At 38.6% G+C, this 22,621-nt stretch overlaps 1 protein-coding gene across 2 annotated transcripts in view; it reads left to right on the top strand.

The window, feature by feature from the left end:
• Positions 1-18,603, top strand: part of ap3d1 (adaptor related protein complex 3 subunit delta 1) — a 109,761-nt gene extending 91,158 nt beyond the window's left edge. For both annotated transcript variants that reach the window (XM_048559805.2, XM_048559804.2), the window contains 8 exons: positions 1,926-2,063; positions 3,943-3,990; positions 6,042-6,231; positions 8,419-8,507; positions 8,593-8,678; positions 11,972-12,093; positions 14,602-14,681; positions 17,895-18,603. In XM_048559805.2, the coding sequence (XP_048415762.1) occupies positions 1,926-2,063; positions 3,943-3,990; positions 6,042-6,231; positions 8,419-8,507; positions 8,593-8,678; positions 11,972-12,093; positions 14,602-14,681; positions 17,895-17,993 (852 nt within the window). In that variant the 3' untranslated portion in view covers positions 17,994-18,603. The remainder of the gene's footprint in view (positions 1-1,925; positions 2,064-3,942; positions 3,991-6,041; positions 6,232-8,418; positions 8,508-8,592; positions 8,679-11,971; positions 12,094-14,601; positions 14,682-17,894) is intronic.
• Positions 18,604-22,621: the final 4,018 nt, after the last annotated feature.

The following is a 22,621-nucleotide window of genomic DNA, read 5'->3' as shown; positions in this document are numbered from 1 at the left end:
AAACTGTGTACAGCCTTTCAATACAAATGTTTCAATTTGTCTGTGTTCTTGCAAACTTTCAAGCTGCTGCTCACATCCATTTTAAATCTCTAAGCACTGAAAGCACAAAAGATGTTTTAAAAGGACCGCGCACCACTACACCCCATAGTATTTTACAAACACCAAATTCCAACTTCCTGCCTCCCAATCCACAAATACTCTACCCAACTCCGCAACACAGTTTCCCTAATGTAGAGGAGACCACATTGTGAGCAGCAAATAAAATAGACTCAACCGAAAAAAGTATAAGGAAGTTTGCTGCTTCATCTGGAAAGTGTGGTTTGGGCCTTGGAGAGGGACCCGGTTCAAGGGCAAGTGTTACACCTCCAGCGATTTGCATGGGAAGTTGCCACAGAGAACAGGACACATTTGGTACTGGCGGTGATACAGTGGGCCAGCGTGTTGCAGTGGGAACAGACCCTTTGATGTAAACTCTTAGCACAGGTGCTGCCAGAGACGCTGAGTGTCTCCTGTGCTGTCTGGTTTTATTTCCCTGTAATGATCTTTATTGTGTGTAGCCCATTTGTTGCACTGCTGGGTCCCTCCAAGATTGTTCTGTCTGTGTGCCGATATGGACAACTGTTTGTGCACAGTTTGTTCCCTGAACAGTACTTACATGGCTCCATGGCAAACAGGCATTAACACAGTTTACAGGACAATCTGGTCATACATCATCTGTGTTGGATAATTAAACAAGCGCAAACCAAACTTAAATTTATAGGGGGCGGTGGGAGCCTCATGGAAGTTTGACCAGACCATTAATACTCAAACTAAAATACCATATAATACCAGTGACCAAAGTTTTTTTTAAAAAAGGGAAATTTTGAACAAGGACTAGGTTGAGAAACACGAAAAATAGAGGGAATTTCAGAGTATAGTGCTGAAATAAAGTCTTGATACCAGGTAGTTTCTTAGGCCATGATATTAGGATTAAGAACATCAAGGTGGTGGCTGCTGTGGAGCACAGACTGATTTCTGGCAGCTGAGAGATCTATTTCAATACCTGGGTTTGTTTTTCATACTGGTGGGCCTGGTCAGATTGGATGTGTTTTGGCCCTATTTGCTACTGAAAATAAAAAAAGCCTTTGAAAAGGTAGGCTGTCCAGCTTTTTTTTTGTGAAAACACCTTTTTGATTTTTTTTTCCCCACTCCAATTCTCAACTCCTGGATTCTCTTTCTCCTTCCAACAACCCAGTGTGAAGAAGCCTCAGTGTGGACCTAGAGGAGCAAAGCAGACTGAACAGTAAGAGAGGAACAGGAAAGCTGACATTTTAGGTCGGGACCCTCCATTTCTGAAGAAGGGTCCCACCCCAAAATATCAGCTTTCCTGCTCCTCTGATGCTTCCTGGCATGCTGGGTTCTTCCAGCTCCACACTGTTATCTCAGACTCCAGCATCGGCAGTTCTTACTATCTCAGCTGAAGACTCTTCTTCCGCACAGCTAGCTCAGCAGTATGCAAAGCCTCCAAATTTTCACTCTGTAGTCACATAACAGACGAAGCATTAAAAGGGGTCATACCAAGGAAAATGCTTGGGAGGCATTGCTGTACCACCTGTGACTAAGGCCAACACCGTCAGTAGCAGAGCAAAAGGAGCTCAGGATCAACGAGCCAGAGTCTGGACCTGAGAATTGTGGAAATGAGAGGTATGGGTTTGCTGGTGGATACTAAAGTGAAGGTAAATCCACAGTGCAAACAGAAAGTGGGCCCCATGATTTTGTTCCTCTGAGAGAGTGAAGAATTGGTGACATAGATCAAAGTCTGGCTGTTTCATAAATTGGCTTTGCTAAATGTGGAATACGGCTTTTAATTTCATAAAAAAGGCAAATCAGTTTTAAATAGGGCCTATAATTACAGTTTTCTGATTGCTGTGCTGCTACCGCTTTAGAAATCATCGAAGCATAAAAAGAAGAAACACAAAGAAAAATCAAAAGAAGAAAAGAAATCAAAGAAAAAGAAACACCACAGTGATGAAGAGGCTCCAGAATCTGTTCAGAATGGTAGCTTGGAGGATGAGCCTTTACCGGTATGCTAATTTGTATACTGCAGTAGGTTTTCAGGTTGTGGCCGATCCTTTTGCAGAGCGGTATCAAAACAAAAATGATTGAATCACTGTTGTGTTTTGTTGCCATTGCCATGCTGTAAGACCTTACGATACTTGTTTCCTGTTAGGAGATGTAGGAAACCTTTTCAACCTTGTAAATTTGCAGACTGTAATGAATTCGCAATTAAATTGTCAAGCATCATTGTTACAAGTCATCATTACAAATAGCCTTCAGGTTAAGTAGCTCACTTTAAAAGTTTTATTTGGGGCATACCCTTTCCAGCCCATTGCGTCTGTCTGTCTGCAAAGTGCCTGCAGTTGAGGGGGGTGGGAATGATAACACTTGCACTTACATTCTTTCATAGCCATTAACTGTGGCCTAGTGATGATTTTCAACTAATATAATGTCCAAATGAAGCCCAAAAGTGTGTGGGTATGCAAAAGAACACAGTATTGACTACTTAATTGTAGTAAACAGAACCAAAGATGAGTCACTGTTAAAGTTTATTCCACTGTAGGATGATTTTAGTAGTATGTATTGCAACCAGGTTTCAAACATATATGTCTGCCTTGAATGTTTTGTTCCAAGTAGCAAATCATCAGAACTAGGAAAAAGTTTAATAATATAAAATGTGGTAATAGTGATTTCTAAAAAATTATAGACAGTCAGAGCTTCTGTAAAAGCATATACAGTAAAGGACCCAAGGTGACCATGGGCATATTAAAGAATGAGTGTGGCAAGGAATAATGGGGAACCTGGAAATGGAGGAGTTGAATAAATGCTTTGCAATTGGCTTCATGGTACAAGATGCTAATGCCATTCCAAAAATACTAAATAATCAAGGGGCTAATAGTATGTGGGATAGAGGAGGAAATACATACTGTAACTATCACTATAACAAAGCCCAAAGGAAATAGCAGCAGCCCTGTGAGGCTATTGGCCAATAAATCCCCTGGACTTAATGGTTTGCATCTTCAGATATTAAAGAAACTAGATAGAGAGATGGAGCATGTACTGTTCATAATCTTCCAATAATCGATAAATTGTGAAAATATCCCAAGATTTGGAAATTTGTCAATGCGAGCACCATTTTTTTCAAAAAGGGAGAGAGATACAAAAACAGTCACTAAAAAGTTACTTTGTATTAGATAGAGTGTAGTAGCAAAGCGTTTAACAAAGCAAAATATAATCAAGCTGAATCAGCATTGCTTCACAAAGAGGAAATCTTTGAAGAGGTTACAAGCAAGTAATTGTCAGGTTATTTAAAAGAGTAAGAGCCCAAACTGTTGACTGTATTATATTAACATGGATAGAGGATGGGCAAACTAACAGAAGGCAACATTGGGGTAAGGGGGCATTTTAAAGGTGGCAGTCAGTCACAAGTGGAGTGCCACAAGGACCAATGCCCTGCAACAATTATTTACTGTATGTTAATAACTTGGAAGTGGAATGTGAATGTACAATAATAAAGTTTGTGAATGACATACAACAGGTCTGAGAGCAAGTAATAAGAAAAACAGTCTACACAGATGTACACTGTTAAGTTAGTGGGGGTAAAGAACTGATGTGGAAAACTGAGGTTATTCATTCTAGCAGGCAAGAAGTGGGACTGTTTCATATAGGAGTGTGCTTCACACTCTCTCAAGTAATAGGTAACCTGTAATCTGTTAGATATTGTATTGTTAGGGTCAATACAGTATGGAGCTAGAGGCTGACAACAGGTCTGCCAGCATAAAGGAGCAGGAAAGTCAACGTTTCTGGTTTACATGCTGTATTGACTCTACCTGCCAGTCATTTTTATATTTTTATTTGTAGTTTTGTACATCCTTACCAGTTCTTCTTCTTTTAAATATTTTCTAGCCAATGTCCAACTACTGCCTTCTAGCAGAAGATGCCTACATTAAAATGGTGAGTACCATAATACTTCAATTTACATTGTCGTGCAAGTTGCATTTAAATGAAGCATTATTTATTTTGAAATAAATCCAGAATAAGATTTCCTCAATTTTTCTCCAAGTTGCCTCTTTTTATCCCTCAGTTATAGTTGTTTGAATTTCTAGCATCTGCAGATGAGAACGACATTGGTTTAGGCCGTGGCTTGCTCTAGGAATGTGTCATCAGATTTCATACAGGTGCTGCTCACATTATTTTTTAATGAACACGATCCTATTGCATTCTTTTGGTGTAACGAATATGGTGAGATTGTGTTGCGCGTAAAATGGTTCCCAAAATTAGAATCTCTCAGTAAATTCTCGCTTCAGTGTATATGACCAGCTATTTGCAAACAATATGAATAATGTTTCGACCACCCCAGCGTTACAAAATTGCAAACCCCAAGTAAATCAACAGAAGTGTCATTCAAGCACAATTCATACACCTAGTACACATCACAAGATGTACTTGTATGCCTGTCTTAACACTGGACACAAATATTTAAAGAAGAGGAAAAGATTACTTCAAAGATTTGAGTCCGTGCCTGAATGTGGGTGTGGCAGGCAAAGGGATTGTTCCTCAACTATGTAGTTTGAGGCAACAGGAGGTTGATCATCCATTCCTCTGATTTATTTCTTCTTAGTCTGCACTATTTCACAGTTCAGCCAATTTTTTATCAATTTTGGAAGAGCTTTCTATACTTGCAGTTTGACACATTAAGTCTTACTCCATTCTTTGTGTATTTTCTGATGTGCTGACAGTGACCTGCAGTGCCAGTTGGGCCTCTAGGTGATGCTGTGATCACCATTTTCAGTATTAAACTATAGCCTGTATTGTCAAGTGCAGTTTTATATGTGCTGAAATAACACCATAACAGACAGCAGTATTTTCCAAGTATGTTGTGCAAATTTGAGAAATCTTTTGGTAATGCATCAGTACAGAGAACCCCTCTACTAAACTGTCTGAAAAAGTGCAGTGTGGAATTTTAAATGGTGCCATGTTCGATAGCTTTCAGACCTTGCCAACTCTTCCCCCACCACCACCCCCACCAGTGTCAACTTTTCCGAGGATTCAAAGGCATACTTCCCACCTCCACCCACCCAAGCTAAAGGAAACTGCACTGCAGGGAGAGGATAGTTCCAACTAATTAGAATAGAAAAGTTTTCTTACCCAACATGAGAGAGTGACCAGAACGGAAGTAGGAGAGGCCCCAGAACAGGTAATGGAATTAAATATACACACAAAAATAGTAAGGCCAGCACAATGGCTCAGTGGCTAGCACTACTGCCTCACAGCACCAGGGACCCCATTTGATTCCAGCCTTGGCCAACTGCCTGTGCAGAGTTTGCACGTTCTCCCTGTGTTTGTGTGGGTTTCCACCAGGTTAATCGTATTTCCTCCATCAGTCCACGGATGTGCAAGTCATGTAGATGAGCGTGGTTAATGTGGGGTATGGGAGAGAGTCTGGGTGGGGTGCTGTTCAGAGGGTCGATGCAGACTTAATGGGTCAAATGCACTATCGGGATTCTAAGATTTCTGTCCTGTAATTTTACAATTGAGTGAGAAGTTCAGAAATTTTCTTTTCTCACCTCACCTCACCTTAAACCACACCAAGTCATGTCTCTGGTAGTCAGTGAACTCAGTACAAAATCTCCATAAATAAGTGAAACCCTCATGATCAGCACCATGTTTAGACACAATTGGAGTTGAATAGAGCTGATGCAAAATTTTCACCCATAAGCTGAAAATTGCTCAGCCACTGTCGGCTCCCTGCTGCCATCCACCTGGACCCTTGTTAAAAAACTAACTGCTTAACACTGACAGTTAACCCTACGAACACTCAAGCTGGTCCTTTTTCTCCATCCTGTTCCACCTTCTTTTCCCTTTCCCCTTAGCCATGTACTGTACTTGGGCCTTATTCGCCTTGTGCCATGTCACAGGTGATTGTGTAATTTATTAAATATGTTGACTGTTTCTGTTGAATGACATGATTATTTAAGAACATACTACTTTGAACTATTTCCTAGATGTATGATGTTCAAGGAAACCTTCAGGATGGGAGTCAAGTTGTTGTATCGGTTATCTTCGAAAATCAAAGTAGTGGTTATCTTAAATCAATGGAGTTCAATGTTTTAGATTCTCTCAACACTAAACTGGTTCGACCAGAAGGATCTTCTATACACGATGGTCTACCAGTTCCTTTCCAACTTCCACCAGGTAAGATATTTCATTGCTATGGCGTGATCAGTCATGTTGTTTTACTTTCAGGCTTATTTTCAGGTAGTTTCTAACTACTTTAGCAGTGCTGTAGAATGTAGTTGATAAACATTGCAAGCTTAACAAATTTACTGCTTGAAGAACAAACAACAATCAATGTACAATTACAAAGCAAGTTTTAAAACAAAAGCAGCATCTGCCAGAAATCTGGAAAAAACCAAAAGCCCAATCATTGGCATCTTTTGAAAAGTTAGCTTTAATTTTGTCTGTCACAAAGGATGACATTGCTTTGTGGATTTTTACTGCCCTGTGATTTTTCACCAATTTCTTGTTTAAAATTTTGATATTCCAACAGAGTTTTGCAGTTTCTTATTTGTTCAAATAAGAACTTTTAAATTGTCATAGATAATAGCGAGTTTTGAGAAGATTTGTAGCTCAGGCTAAGGTTCTGGATGTAAGTTTGCTCGCTGAGCTGGAAGGTTAGTTTTCAGACGTTTCGTCACCATTCTAGGCAACATCATCAGTTTATACCTTGCAAGAACTGTGACAAACACTACATTGGACAAACAGGCAGAAAGTTAGCCACCAGGATACATGAACATCAACTAGCCACAAAACGACATGACCCACTATCACTAGTATCCTTACATACAGATGAGGAAGGACACCACTTTGATTGGGACAACACATCCATCCTAGGATAAGCCAAGCAGAGACACGCACGAGAATTCCTAGAAGCACGGCATTCCAACCGGAAGTCCGTCAACAAACACATTGATTTGGAGCCAATCTACCATCCTCTGAGAAAAAGAACAGGAAATGACACCACAACCCAAGGAAACCTAAACAGATAAATAGAAAGCGGGACATAACACCAGCGCTTCGTCGGAGGCTCACTGATGTTACCTAGAATGGTGACGAAACGTCTGAAAACTAACCTTCCAGCTCAGTGAGCAAACTAACATCTAGTGTCATAGATAAGTTGCCATTTGTGTCACCTGTATGACTACTTGTGATATCTTTGTGCAAATTTGGCAGCATTTGCATTTTTTAAGAATCATGGTAGGGATTCTATGATTCTATTCTGTGTGGAAACAGGCCCTTTGGCCCAACAAGTCAACACTGACCCTAAGAGCATCCCACCTAAACCCATTCCCCTAACCTAAACATCCTTGAACACTATGGGCAATTTAGCATGGCCAGACCACCTAACGTGCACATCTTTGGACTGTGGGAGAAAACCGGAACTCATGGAAGAAAAACTACACAGACACAGGGAGAATGTGTAAAATCCACACAGTCGCCCAAAGGTAGAGTTGAACTCAGGTCCCTGATGCTGAGAGGCAGCAGTGTGGGCATCGCTGAAAGGGCAGTATTTATTGCCCATCCCTAGTTTTCCAGAGGGCTGTCAAGTGTCAACCACAATGCCGTGTGCCTGGAGTCGTATGCAGGCTAGGCAGACAAGGATGGCAGTTTCCTTCCCTAAAGAACTTTAGTGAACCAATTGGGTTTTTTTTCCCCCAACAATCGGCAGTGGATGTATGATCATCATTCCAGATATTTATTGAATTCAAATGTCACTATCTGCCATGGCAGGACACTGGTCCCCAGAAGGTTATCTGGGTCTCGGGATTATCTGACCAGCAATAATACCACTAGCCCATCCATTTGTGTACCATCTTCAATCATGTGGCTGTCATCATGTTGTATTGGCATGCTCCTCTTTCTCTGAAATGCTGGCGGAGAAATCCACGTATGGGAGAAAAGGGATAACTGTCTGTGCAACCTCTTAGCACTGGAAAGATGCACATTCTGCAAGGCTGCTTCTCAAGCCATTCTTTTTTTCTTTAGTCTGTGAGGTGTAGGGAGCATTTACTTCCTATTCCCACCTGTTCTTAAGGTGGTGATGAGCTATCCTCCTTAACAATTGCAAATTCAAGGATCTATGAAAGCTATTAGAGAGTTCCAGCGCTTTGACCCAGTGATGGTTTCTAATTCGGAATGGTGTGTTACTTGGAGGGAACCTTTTGCATCATCTTTGTATTGGGGTGAAATTCCAAAACTGTTTCGGCATTGTTTTTCTTTGTGCATAGTATATTCACTTTAATTGTTGGCTTTTGTGTTATGTTTAACACAGTGTTTGAGAGAAAGTTAACTAGTTGAACTGCATTTTTTTTTTATATATAGGAGTTTCAAATGAAGCTCGGTTTGTGTTTACTGTGGAAAGCATAGTCATGCCACAAAAACTGAAAGGAACCCTGACCTTTATAGTAAAAGTAAGTTCAGTCATTGTGTAGATTTCCTGTCTCTGAATTTTCCTTCTATTCTATCTAGTACTTCATTGTACTGTTTTTTTTCCAGACAGACGATGGATCTTCGCACGAAAAACTTGATTTTAAGTTGCACTTCACTTGCACTTCCTACATGATTACGACGCCTTGTTATAGGTTTGTTTTCAACTTATGCAGACTTATTCTACTTTGAGAAAATTGGTGACTCCCAAGACAATTCAAGTATTAATGATATTTTAATAATGATACATATTAAAATAAAGTGACTGAAATAAGAATCGAATACTCACATGTACAGTTGTGATCTGAAGTGAATTATAGGTTACGTTTTAGTTAAAGATCCTTCTTGAGGATTATAATTGTCTTTGCTCACAACTTTAGTGTCATCAGATAACTGCAACTTTTCACATTAGACGTTAAACTTATTGTTCAATTATTTTGGGCAAATGTGCATTTATTCTCTTTGTAGTTATTTACAACAGTGTAGTATTGCAGCTGTAAGTTCTTATGATCGTGGTTGATGGTAATGCTGGATGAGTCAGATCTTGGAATGAAATCTCGTTCGATTGATAGTATAAAAACTGAAAGCACTGCAGTTGCAGTAAATCAGAAACAAAAACACAACTTACTGGAAAAGCTCAGCAGGTTTGGTAGCATCTGGAGAGAAAGCAGAGTTAACATTTTGTTTCAAGTAACCCTTCCTCAGAACTGGATAGATAATATGTTTATTTTTGCTGTTGGTTACTGTGGTGGCTCATCACTGAAACATAAGCACGTTGATACGTTACACAAAAATAGCAACTATAGCAGTATATAGGCATTTAGATCTTAAAATCAGCAACAAAGCAAAGTTTTTCAATCTATTTCCCAACACAATTCTTCTCCCAATACTTGAATACAGAGAAATGTCACTCCTGTCTTAGCTCATACGTTTTTTTAACTAAACTGATTCTTCTATACTCTAAACTGGTTTGTGGTTTTTTTTTCCCCTTGGACTGCTGAAACAGTTTTAAAAATCATTCCCAGGTCTGCTGGCATGAACCTTTCACAATTCTGAATGGTCCAAACTTTGAGTTTTAATAGCTTAAAGACTTCCATTCAAGCTCAGTCGGCTTGGAAACTTCACAAATTCCCAGCTGGGAGAAAACTGGTCTGTGTCCTGAATTGAAATCCTGATTCTTCTGATCTGCTCGGAGAAAACTATTATTCTGTATTGAAGTCCAGAGCTAAGCAACAAGTCTCTAGTCAACCATATAAACGTTTCATCCGAAAGATCTACGGATGCTGTAAATCAGAAACAAAAACAGAAATTGCTGGAAAAGCTCAGCAGGTCTGACAGCATCTGTGGAGAGAAATCAAATTTAATGTTTCGGATTCTGAGGAAGGGTCCCTCAAGCTGAAACATTAACTTTGATTTCTTCATAGATGCTGCCAGACCTGCTAAGCTTTTCCAGCAATTTCTGTTTTTGTTAAACATGCTATCCATTCACCACAGGTACCTTGCCAGGCATTTGATTGAAGTCACATGCCTTCTTGGCAGTGATCTGACTTCATGATTTTGACCTTTTTTTAAGAAGAAATAACATTAACTTCACAGCAGTGACCAAGTCTATCTGCCTATTTTGTTACAAGATCAAATCCTGAATGATAGTATGTTTTTATACCTCTTGCCTTAATGCAAGTTAATGTTCGGATCCTGTAGTGGACAGTCCGATGCAATGACATGCTAGTTGTCTCGTGGTTAATGAATAATGCAGCTTGTGTTTGTTTTTTGCTCATCTGCAGAAAGTTGTGCTTTGTAATCTCACAACCCTTCTATAGGAGGATCTTCTTCTTTCTGTCTTCTAACATTTTATGGAATCCACTGAATTAGTATCTTGAATAATTGTTCAGCAGTGGCTTAACATTTTCTATACAATAACTACAAGATTTCTCCTAAGGGCCAGACTCCATGTTTGAGTGTGGCAGGTTTTTTTTAATTGATTAAATAGAAGGAATTTCAAGGTCCTACAAATTAAAACTTGAACAAATGGTGGTCCTGCACTGCCGAATGCAGTCATGGTCTCCTGTTTGGCTCCTGGAGTAGTCCTTTTGATACAACACCAATATACCTGCTTAATATAAATCTAATTCTACCTCTTCCCCAAAACCTACAGATGAGGCTGTTTTGGTTCACTCATTGTTTTAATCTGTACCTGCTCCATTGAACCTGTTTCTTTTTAACATGTCTCCGTTTTTTTCTCTGCTCAGTCTAGGCCATTTCTCCCTCCCCTGTCACTCTACTCAGTAATTTCCAATTTCTTGACCCTGACCGCCACTTCACTAGGGACACCTAGGGATCTCTCTGTACTTTGATTCTCCAACCAGGATAGTTTGAGAGCCCTCCTTGTTTCCCTAGCTTCCAGTTGCTTAGCGTTTTAATTTGCCACTATTTCTCTCGTGCCATGGTTCAGTACTTCATTGTGCTGCATTGTCCCAGTAAAGCTCACTGCAAGCTTAAGGAGTAGCACTTCTGAATCAGCACTTTACAGCCTGCAAGACTCGAAGTGCAGTTCAACAATTTTGAAATTGAGCCTGTCCCCCAGTTTTTTGGCCATATATTGGTCTTAATTTTGTGTGCCTGCAAACAAGTTCATGAAAAACGTTGTCTGTTATCCCGACAGTCTCACTCACTTTGGAAAAAAATGTTTTTGTTTGTTTTACTATAAACTCCTTGTGCCGCCTTCGTCATCTTTGTCTTTTAACTTCATCTACCCTCTGCACCTCTTCCCAAATTAGTCTATTTGTTATTGTCCCTTGCTCCCTTTTCATAAAACCCATTATTCTTCTACCTACCTTTACTTCTGAGTCAATACAATGTTAGCTGTTTCTCTGAACAAGTGCAACCAGATACGCTGAGTGTGCCTAAGATTTAGTTTATATTTAGTGTAAATTTTATAATGTTTTGAGCTTATGACCAGTAAAAGTTGACGTGATTATTATTGATTATTAACAGGGCCATGCCAGCATATATAGCAATGCCATTTAGTGATATGCATCACTGTCAAGTTCTGACTTCAAAATTATGTTTGTAAATTAGTGGATGGACAAGTAGAAAAGAATTGTATGAAAGTTGTTTATTTATTCACTAAATTCCTTTTCCTAAAATGACCTATGCTGGCCTGGTGTATGTGTGACTTCAGTTACGTAATTGACATTCAGGTCTCTCAGTTGTTAGCTTTTTGTCAAGGAAGTCCACTACCTCGGCAACCTTGCTAGATACTGAATTTAAATATTCTTCAAACTTGCATATAGCAAGAATTCTCTAGCTATAAAGATGCCAATATATGGAGTACATGTACTGCTTGTTGATGTAATTATATCCTCTGCTTTACATATTAGACCGACCTTTTACTGAAAGTCTGCAATCAAAAACCTACCATTTATAAATGCTTTCTCTTGCTTTGCAGTGATGCATTTGCAAAATTGCTAGAGTCTGGTGAATTGAAGATGTGTTCAATGAAAGTGGATGGAATAAATATTTCTTTCCAGCTTCTTCTGGCTAGAATTTGCTTTCATCACCACTTCTCAGGTACTTCTTTCTGTACTCAGTTAGAGAATTGTTTTGTTGTATTGACATTTGCATTTTGTTTTGAATGTTAATGACCTCTATACAACTGACATTGTATTTTTAAGAGTGAATTGCAGATATACTGGTTTTCACAGCCCCGTAATTTGCCAGTAGAACAATTCCGAGCCTTTGCCTAAAACTCAAAGACCATAGAAGATGTACTTGGCCTTACCTACATGAACAGTGTAGTGAAAGCTGAAAGAAACAACTTGGTAATAAGTTTATTTCATGGACACAATGTTTTGGACTACTTGTGGCACAGCTGTGTTTTTTCCAATGCAAAGCATTCTTCCTGGAAATTTGTTTCCAACAGTGCATGATAATTTCTCGCTTTTAGTTTCCAACAAATGCAGTGTTTGTACTTAGTACTTGCAATCTCCTGCTATCTTTTACATAGAACCTTTTGACTTAAAGCACTAATTTTTACTACATGTGATGCATTTCCAGTATAACCTGGCCATTGACGTGTAGAAATGCATCATTTGAATTAATCACAGACTCAGCAATTATAACAATCACAGGAACATCCATTGAATGGTAACTTGAAGATTAACAATTCCTTCTGTTTGCCTGAGACTGCACTGCACGTCAGTGAAATTAAGTGTTTGTTCTTGCCAGAATGGTGAAAATTGAATGTTAGTGATGTATTTGCATTCATAGTAACGTACATGAATTGCTAATGAACATGCATTTTATCCAGTATGTGTCAAACCAGCTCTATATTCACTCAGTTTAGTTTGTATGCTATGTGTGTTGGATTCGCATTTAGTTACAGTCAGACATTTAAAAATCTACTTTCAGATTAGTCAAATTCTGACTGACTCTTCTTAATTCTGCTATAGTTACACAAATCATGTACAAAAAGGTCATAATTGTTCCATTGTTCAAAAGTGAACACTCATTTTCTGGAACGGACTGTCCAGTGCATGTATGTTGAGAGATCCGTGTTTAGTGAAAAATATAACTAATCTTCTGCTGGAACTTGAACAGTGAAAGATTGATCATTCTATCTTTCTTACTGTCGCAATCTCAGCTGATATTTTTACCAGAAAGATCACAGGCTGAACTTTAGCTTGATTTTTATTTGTTTAATGGGATGGTCTCTCAAACACAAACACTCAATCTTGTACATTTTGGTTTTAACAATAAAACAGATCTTTTATTGTACAAAAGAAATGGCAAAATAGAATAAACCAAACTAAGTAGTACAAATCTAAAGATTTCAAAGAACATAAAAAATAACAAAGTATAGAACTGGAGGAAGGTCCTCCAGCCCTATACTTTATCTCTGACTTCAGCATCTGCAGTTCTTACTATCACACTAGAAGTAAATCCTAGTAATCCAAACAGCATTCCATGACAGTACAGACCATGCTCTTCTCCATCTTGTGTCAGGTTTGACTTTGCTGTGGATTCAATTCCCACTTGTGAAAATCTGATGGCCTTCTGTCTGCCTTGTCATTTGACTAAGCTTAAACCTTTTCAGCTTCACATAACCTCTGCACTGTTTTAACCAAATACTCTGGTGTGAAACTTTTAATCTAAAAGTATATTTAATCATTCTTAATTACTTTCTCCCTTTTTTTAAGAGCACCCTGTTTTAGACATCCATCTTTAGCTAAGATCCCTGCAGAACTGCCCAAACTTAAAATACTTTTTCCAACCTGTTTGTTCCCCCTACATCCCAAAAAGAATTATTCCAGAATCTTCTACCTAAAGCTATAATGCACTACTTTGCTCAACGTAAATTCTTGCAGTTTAAACAAAAACCTTCACATTATTGTTTAAAATAAGTCTCCTTGACTACAGAAATACGTACATTAAACACCTTCAGGCACACATAACCCACATGTCACTAATTCGAATTCAAGCATGCAAACTCAAAAATAAATAAAGTATATCTAAATCGCACACCTTCCATCAAAACATTCCATGTTAAACTCCATTGTTTTGCCATCAGTCAGTATATCCCAATACTGTGGCATCTCAAAGTGCTAGTGCTAATACCAACATGTGCTAATTTGAGGGTATGTAAAAAGGTTCTATTTGGAATGGCTCATATATCTTCAGACAGCCAAGAAGAACGTGATAGATCGACAATTATTTTACTGGTTGCTGTCAACTTGTCTGTTACTGCAAAGAGCCCGACTGTTAATTTTTGAGTACAATGCAGGCTTGTTATCTCCTGAAAGATGTAATATTTTGATTGAAATTCTATTTGTAAAACTAAAATAGTTTTTTTTTTCTCCTAATTCCAATTCATTTCCTCAAGCAGCCTTGAGCCATCTTGGTCCCTACACCTCATTAGAAAATTCTATAAAATGGATTCATAAAACTTCAATGTTCTGCATTAGCATTTTTTGTACTTTCTTGTCATAAACCACTTACGTTTAAATTGTTTCACTATAATATGTCAGATTGTATATTGTGGCATTGTGTGTGCAATAATCTTTCTTTCCATCCTCATAGTTGTGGAACGAATCAATTCATGTGCATCTATGTATAGTCGTTCTATCCAGGGTCATCACATGTGTCTTTTGGTGAAGATGGTGAGTATGAGCCTATAAGTAGAATGTAGTGATGTGTCTACGCCACAATCCTTTTTGCTTCTGTTTGGCCTCCATCAGTTTTTGAAACTAGGAAGTGACTCCAATAGTTTAAGCGCAACAAGAATTTAATCACACATTGCGAATGTTCCCATAATAATCGTAAATTAAGGCAGACAAGGAGGACCTTATTGAAGTCAGAATCACTAGGGAAGCAGAACTGAGCAAACTGAAGCAACTGTGGGTTGACAAGTCTCTAAACGCAGATGGACCTCATCCTCGGATCTTAGGTTCCTAATGAGGTAGTAGATGCATTGGTGTTAATTTTCCAAAAGCCCTTAGATTCAAAAGTTTTAATCAGATTGGAAGCTGTAAATATTAAAGTGGATTATTTACAGAGGTTATAGACGTGCCCTCATCAAATCTAAAGCCATTCAGAAAGATTTTCAGGGATTCCTGAATGAAAATAGTGTTCAACTAAATTTATTAAGTGACTTTGAAGGAGTAATGTGATGTACTGTGGATGTTGTACTTATATTTCAGGAAGGAATTTAAGAAAATTTTGTAAAATGCCACATCAGGGGTTATTTCAGAAGGTACAGTCCATGGTGTAGGCTGTGACATGATAGCATGGCTAGACACTAAATCTAATGTTAAGCAGTGGATCTGTGATTGACAGGATGCGTCAAGTAAAGTCCCACAGAGTTCTGTGCTGAGGCCTCAATTTATAATTGAACATCAAAGACTTAGGGGAGGGGAATGAAAGAATGCTAGCTAAACTTGCAGATGATGCAGATAGCAACATACATTATGAAGCAGGCATAGGGGTTTGCAAAATGGAAGGTTGAGTGAATGGGCGTAAATTTGGCAGATGGAATATAGTATGAGAAAAGTGAACAACGTCACACTGTGCGGTAAGAATAAAAGGTAGTGTTAACTAAATGGAGAAAAACTGAGGGAATCCAATGTGCAGAAGGATTTAGTTGAACTGGTGCACAAGTTCAAAAGGTTAGTTGTAATCAAGAAGGTTGATAGAATGCTATCCTTTATTATGAAGGAAATTGAGCATGTGCAAATGAATAAGAATATATAATTATATATAAATATAAAAGAATATATAAAAAGAATAAAACTCAAGGCATTGGTAAGGCTACAACTTGTGTGCGCAGTTTTTGTTTTCTTTCTTAAGGAACCCATAGACCATATGTTGTAGGAACAGATGTCAGTCATTCAGCTCATCAAGCCTTCTCTGTAGTTCATTGAGATTATAGTTGCCTTGTGCCCATAAACCCATGATTCCCTTGTTGATAAAAATCTGTCTACCTCAGCCTTGAATTTTCCTAATAAACCCAGTCACAACAGCCAGCTGTTGTAAATAATTCCACAGATTTGATCACATTCTAAGAGAAAAATCTCCTTGTCCCTGTCTTAAATGGGCTTCCCTTTACTCTGAGATTATGCCCTCTGGTACTAGATTCTCCCCAGAAGGTGAAGCAGCCTTAGCATCTACTCTGTCAAAGCCTGTAAACTCAATGCAGCCCCACCTTCTGAAGAAAATCCTTCTATTCCTGAGCTCATTGTAGTGAACCTTTTCTGGACTGCTTTAAATGTCAGTATATTTTTCCTTGGATCAGGAGACTAAAACTATTCGCAGCGTGGTCTGACTAATGTCATATATACTTTTAGCAAAATTCCCTATTTTTAACACCCCATTTCCTTTGAAATAAAGCCGAACAATCAATTTGCCGTCCTATTAGTTAGTGAACCTAGAATTTATCTTTTTGTGATTCATGCATAAGGACTCCCATATTTCTCTGTGCTGCACATTTTTACAGTCTTTCCCCATTTAAATAATGTTCAGCTGTTCTATTTTTCAGTCAAATTGCATAATCTTGTATCATCCTACTTATTTCATCTGCTAAATTTAGCCCACTCATTCAACCTGTCTATATTTCTCTGTAGACTGTGTCATCCTCATTACTTGACTTCCCAGCTATTTTTATGGTTCACAAACTTGGCAGTAGTACTTTCACTTCCATCATTCAAGTCATTAATGTATATTGTAAATAATGTGGCGCCAGCATTCTTCTGTTTTGGAATTCTGAAGTATTCATTTCAAATCAGAATTTAAGTTTGTGTAATACTTTGGAAATTCTCTTCTAACAGTCCCTTTGCAATTGATTTTGTTTATCCAGTTATCTCAAATTTCATTGTGTTGCTCAGCCTGTAAAAGGGACCAGCTATATTTGATATCCTCGTCATGACTGCTATCCTGTAAAGATAAGCAATGAGTTTACAAATTAGAAGCCCTGTTCCCACTGTTTTAGTTTCTCTGATCCAGACCCTCGTCTGAATCTTTCTAATGTCAAATAAAAATATTAGCGTGCCATGTGAGATTTCTTACAGGACTAGATAACTGAATATTAGGAATTCTGGTTATAGAAGGCACTATAGCTAAACAAGCAGTGCCTGGACTGATTGTAGTACCCTATAATTGTCCTAGCACAGCCAAACAATAAAGCATAATCTTCAGCTCAGAGTCACTCTGGGGTCTGAATTTGCTGACTTTTATCAAGTGGATGTGAGTTTGCTCGCTGGGCTGGAAGGTTAGTTTTCAGACATTTCGTCACCATTCTAGGTAACATCATCAGTGAGCCTCCGATGAAGTGCTGGTGTTATGTCCCGCTTTCTATTTATCTGTTTAGGTTTCCTTGGGTTGGTGATGTCATTTCCTGCATTGGTGATGTCATTTCCCATTCTTTTTCTCAGAGGATGGTATATTGGTTCCAAATCAGTGTGTTTGTTGATGAAGTTCTGGTTGGAATGCCATGCTTCTAGGTTCCTACTGGAACTCTATCAACAAACACATTGATTTGGAGCCAATATACCATCCTCTGAGAAAAAGAACAGGAAATGACGTCACCAACCCAAGGAAACCTAAACAGATAAATAGAAAGCGGGACATAACACCAGCGCTTCATCGGAGGCTCACTGATGATGTTACCTAGAATGGTGACGAAATGTCTGAAAACTAATCTTCCAGCCCAGCGAGCAAACTCACATCCAGAAACTCAACCTGAGCTACAAATCTTCTCAATTTTATCAAGTGTTTTTCGGACTGAAATATTGCAGAGTAATTGCTTTCAAGTGAGATTTTATGTTCTCAAATGTGAATTGATGCGTTCATTTGAAGCATTACAATTTTATTTTAAACAGGGTGATAGCTCTGTCTCTGTGGATGGGAAATGCAGTGATTCCTCCCTTCTTGGAAATCTACTTGATGAATTGAAGCAGACATTGACAGAGACGTGCTGAGCTGTTGTAAATCACACTAGAACTGTATTATGTTTTCCCTGAAAGCATGAGCTACATAACACAAGGCATGTGAATTATTTATCTTCACAGTCATTTGCCGTTAAACATCTTAATCTCGTGTTTAAGGTTTTTTGGTTTCTTTGGCCACTACTCCACATATTGTTTCATTACAATCTCATTATGCAACCATGTGTATTATACTGGTTACTGAGACCAGCAGCCGTTCAAATATCCAGACTCCTAGAGTGTATTGAACTGGTTTGTGTATTTCAAATTGATACTGCATTCCTGAAGAATTGAATTGTAGTGATGCTGTGTAAGCAGCTGTGAACCCAAAGTAATCTGCCAGTCTCAGTCAGAGACTGAACATTTACTTTAAATTTGTCTTAATTAAATGTTTATTCCAAAAAAAGTGGTGTTTTGTTTGATGGTCAAAACTGTCAATCTAGCATGTAGAGTTCTCATAGAATCCTGTGTGTTGATTCTAGGATTTTGAACAATGTGTTTAAAATTATTTACTTATCACCATTCCCTCTTGGAGGTTAAAAAGAAATAATGACAAGCTGCTGTTATCTTTTGTGTCGATAAACCAATAAAAATATAAAACCTTCTGTTGGCTTGCTTTTTCAAAAAAAACCCCACCTCGTCCTCACTCCTTTAGTTTTAAATGTCTTGCATCAGGTTGTTTTTCATCCCCTAATTCACCATACAGTCAGGTAATTTGAACTTGGTGTATTGTATCATTTCTGATTTCATCAAGCAGTCCATCAGTCCATTTGATTCCAGGAGAATGTTTCTTGTGAAACATTAAAAGGGCCATACAAGCTTTATTTGTCTCCGTTGCTTATAGGGGAAAATACACAATTCCACCCCACACATTTTTGGATTCCTTTGTTATTTCTAAATTTGCTGGGCTTCATGTGACCCCTGGATTCTATGGAATTAATTTTATAAATAATCCTAAACCATTAGCATTCAAGAAAATATACATACTTGATTACATTCTGGTTCAAACATAGTGAAAACAGTTGCTTATAGAGCTCGAATGACAGTGACTGCCCTTGACATCAAGATTACGTTTCACTGTGTGTAGCCTCCAGGAGTTCCAGCAAAGTTGGAGTCAATGGAAATAGAGAAAGTGTCTACTGTTTGGGAAGTGGATGGGGTCTCAGCTCTACACCACCTCTGCAGGAGTTCCTCACAGCAGTCTCCTAGCCCCAACCATCTCCAGCTACTTCATCAAAGAACTCCTCTTTGCGCCGTGCATCATAAGGTCAGAAGTGGGGGGGATTCTTGCTGATGCTTGCACGATGTTTAGCACCATTCGCAACTCTTCAACAACTGAATCAGTCCATGTTTAAATCAGGAAAGACCTGGACAATTTTCCAAGCTTGGGCCAAAAAGTGTCAAGTAGCATTTGCAATACCCAAATACGTTGCATTGATTTCCTCTAAAAGAGAATCTAACCCTTGTCCCTTGATATTCAGTGGTCTCACCAACACTGAGTCCCCACTATCAACCTCCTGGGGTTACCATCAGCCAGAAACTCAACTGGACTCTGTATAAATATTCTGGCTACAGCAGAGATCAGGAATCATGCAGTAAATAACTACCCTCTGACTCCTCAAAAAATCTGTCCACCAGCTACAGAATACAAGTCAAGAGTACACCTCCCTCACTTGCCTGGATGAATGTAGCTACAGCAATATGCAAAGACTTTGACCTGTAATCATATAGCCCAATTACCTTGGTACTGTATCTGACACGCATCCACTGCCTTCATTGATGCTCGGTAATAACATTTTGTGCTGTGTAAAGCTGATGGAGAAGTACTGATGTTTACTTTGGTCTCCAAGGTCAGCAGTCACCTGAAACCAGGTTATTGTCCAACAGGTTGATTTGAAGTTGCCAGGTTTTGGAGCACTGCTCTTTTGTCAGGTGAAGGACTGTAAAGACATTGCAGAAATTCATCCAGGATCTTTAAACAGCACCTTCCAAACTCCTGACCACTTCCATCTAGAAGGACCAAGACAGCAAATGCATGGAAACACTAAAACCTGCTAGTTCTCCTCCAAGCCATTCACCATCCTGACTTGAAAATATATGGCTGCTCTTTCAGTGTAATTGGGTTAAGCTTAACTCATTTTTGGTCCTGGAACTCACTCCCACATGGCATTCTGGGATCTACCTCAAGCATGTGGACTGAAGCACTGTCGCCTTGAGGGCACCTCGTGATGGGCATGAAGTGCTGGCCTAGCAAATGATGCTGACATTGTAGAGGTGAATTATTTTTTTAAAAAGCATCTTAAATTCATCTTCTAAGGGTAGGCAGAATCACTGTTGGTTTACTTGTATGCATATTATCCAAATACATGAAGAATGACTGAAAATACAACTGAAAGAATATAAAGGAGCAAAAGTTGACCAAATTAGCATGCAAAGAGGGAAATGTGAAATTGGTGGGGAGGGGTGGAGGGAAACAAAATAATTTGCTTGAAAATGTGAGAAAAAATAATTTCCAAAGCATCTTGTAATGTCACAATTCTGAATTGCTTTTGCCACTACATTGTACAAACAACACAGCATTTGTTAAGTGAACAATATCTCAGAAGCAGTCCTGAACTTCATGATCAGTTAGTAATTTTTGTGATCATGTTTGCCTAGAATGCCTGGAAAAGTCCATGTCCCTGTTCACACAGTGTCTTGTGGTTGGTGGCAACTGAGAAATGCTGGTCACGTGCTAGTTTGAAATGTCCTGATAATGCAACACTCCTTCAGTAGTGTTGGGAATGCTAAATTATGTGCTGAGGACAGACTGTTCCTTCTACATGAAAAATATCAACAGGAGATTGACTGCAATGGTTATAAAACCTTTCTTTGTGGCATGCTGTGCAAATGTTAACTCTCCAAGGTCCTTTATCCTGCACTCCAGAAGATACGTCATCTTTATAGAAAATGCTTTAATGTACAGTCGAAGCGATGAACCTGTAAATTGAAATCATCAAAGTGTTATGATCTCAAAATAACCCTAGGTACTGCTGACCCATGTTAAAAACATTATAGTAGGTACTCAATGAATGAAAGAATTGTAATGAGATGGGATCAAACCTAATAGGAGGGGTCCAGCTTCAATCCTTACTAATTATAAAGAAGTAGGAGTAAATAATTCAGGCTGAGTCTGCTCCATCATTCCATAAGATCAGCTCTGATCTGTAGCTCAACTTTATTTACCTGCCTCTGATCAAGGTAACTTTGCCACCCTTTTAAATGTCTGGGCATATTTTCAACATTCCAATTGGCCCAGCAGGATCTGTAGTCTTAATTTTTGGACTAGCAATTGGGGAACCTTTATTGGGTTAGGCCTGTCAGAATTACACAGATTTGTGTGATGTGTGGCAGATAATTGTTTGTTCACAAATAATTCCGATATAGAAAGTGAGAGAATCACTATTACTATCTGGAGAACAGACATCCACCCCAATTTTCAATCTACTCATGAGGGGCATAGATAGGGCGAGTAGCCAAGGGTGGGGAGTCTAAATCAAGGGCACAGACTTAAGATGAGAGGGGAAAGATTTGAAAAGGACTTGTACGGTGTAACTTTTTTTACACAGAGGGTGGTGTGCTTTTGGAACGAGCTATCAGAGGAAGTGGTGGACGTGAGTACAATTGCAGCACTTAAAAGGCAACCTTATGGGTATGTGAATCGGAAGGGATATAGGTCAAATTCTGGCAAATGAGACTAGTTCAGATTGGGATGTCTAGTCAGCATAGACGTGTTAGACTGAAGGGTCTGTTTCTATGATCTATGAGTCATCATTTTAAGAAAATACTGTACAGTACTGACAAGTTCTACATTTTAGCTTTTGTGAGTTAGGTCCTGGGTAATTGAGAATGTTTACCCTTTACTGTCCATTTAATGTAAAAAAAAGTTATTCCTGTCCTTGTCTCACTGTCATCTGTGTACTGGGTTAATGAATACACTGCGCTAATGTAAAAAAACACAAGAGAATTCAGCGTGACATGTTTCAGACTCGGATCTGGTGATATAAATCTTTGATTTCCTGGTCCTTAGTTTATTCTGTCTCAGTATGAGTCGTCCTGCTGCACAGATTGCTTCTCCGTTGTCAATCATTAAAAAGTTCATGGGCGCATCATTTATAGCAAAAGAAAATGTAAATTTATGGCCACAGACCTCACCTAATACCTCCTCAATTGAGGGATTTAGAGAATGAGCCCAGAGGGGACTTTGTATTGCAGCAGCAAACATGCTTCTAAACTACTTCTTTCATTGTGAAGTATTTTGGGACTTGAGAGGTGTTTTATGTGTGCAATCGTTAGTTAGTAATTTCACAGCTATGCTATTAAAGCACAATTTCTTAAGCATGGTTTCAATAAATGCAACCCTGGTAAATATTTTAACTAGCTTACTTTGATTCCAGGTGAATAGGAGAAGAATTTTGTAAATAAGGTGATCAAAAAGATTTTGAAAAATTTACCTTTTTCTGAAGAATGTTAAGTTGTTTAAATTTAAATGGAAAACTGGGGATGTGGAAAGGTCATGTTCATTGTCAGCAACTGATGATAAACTACATTGTTTTATTGGTGGGTTTTTTTTAAAAGCCACT

This window comes from Stegostoma tigrinum, chromosome 30 (assembly GCF_030684315.1).
Source record: "Stegostoma tigrinum isolate sSteTig4 chromosome 30, sSteTig4.hap1, whole genome shotgun sequence".
In the NCBI taxonomy this organism is placed as follows: domain Eukaryota; kingdom Metazoa; phylum Chordata; class Chondrichthyes; order Orectolobiformes; family Stegostomatidae; genus Stegostoma; species Stegostoma tigrinum.
Note: the sequence above shows the minus strand (reverse complement) of the source record. Positions and strands in the feature narration are given on the sequence as shown.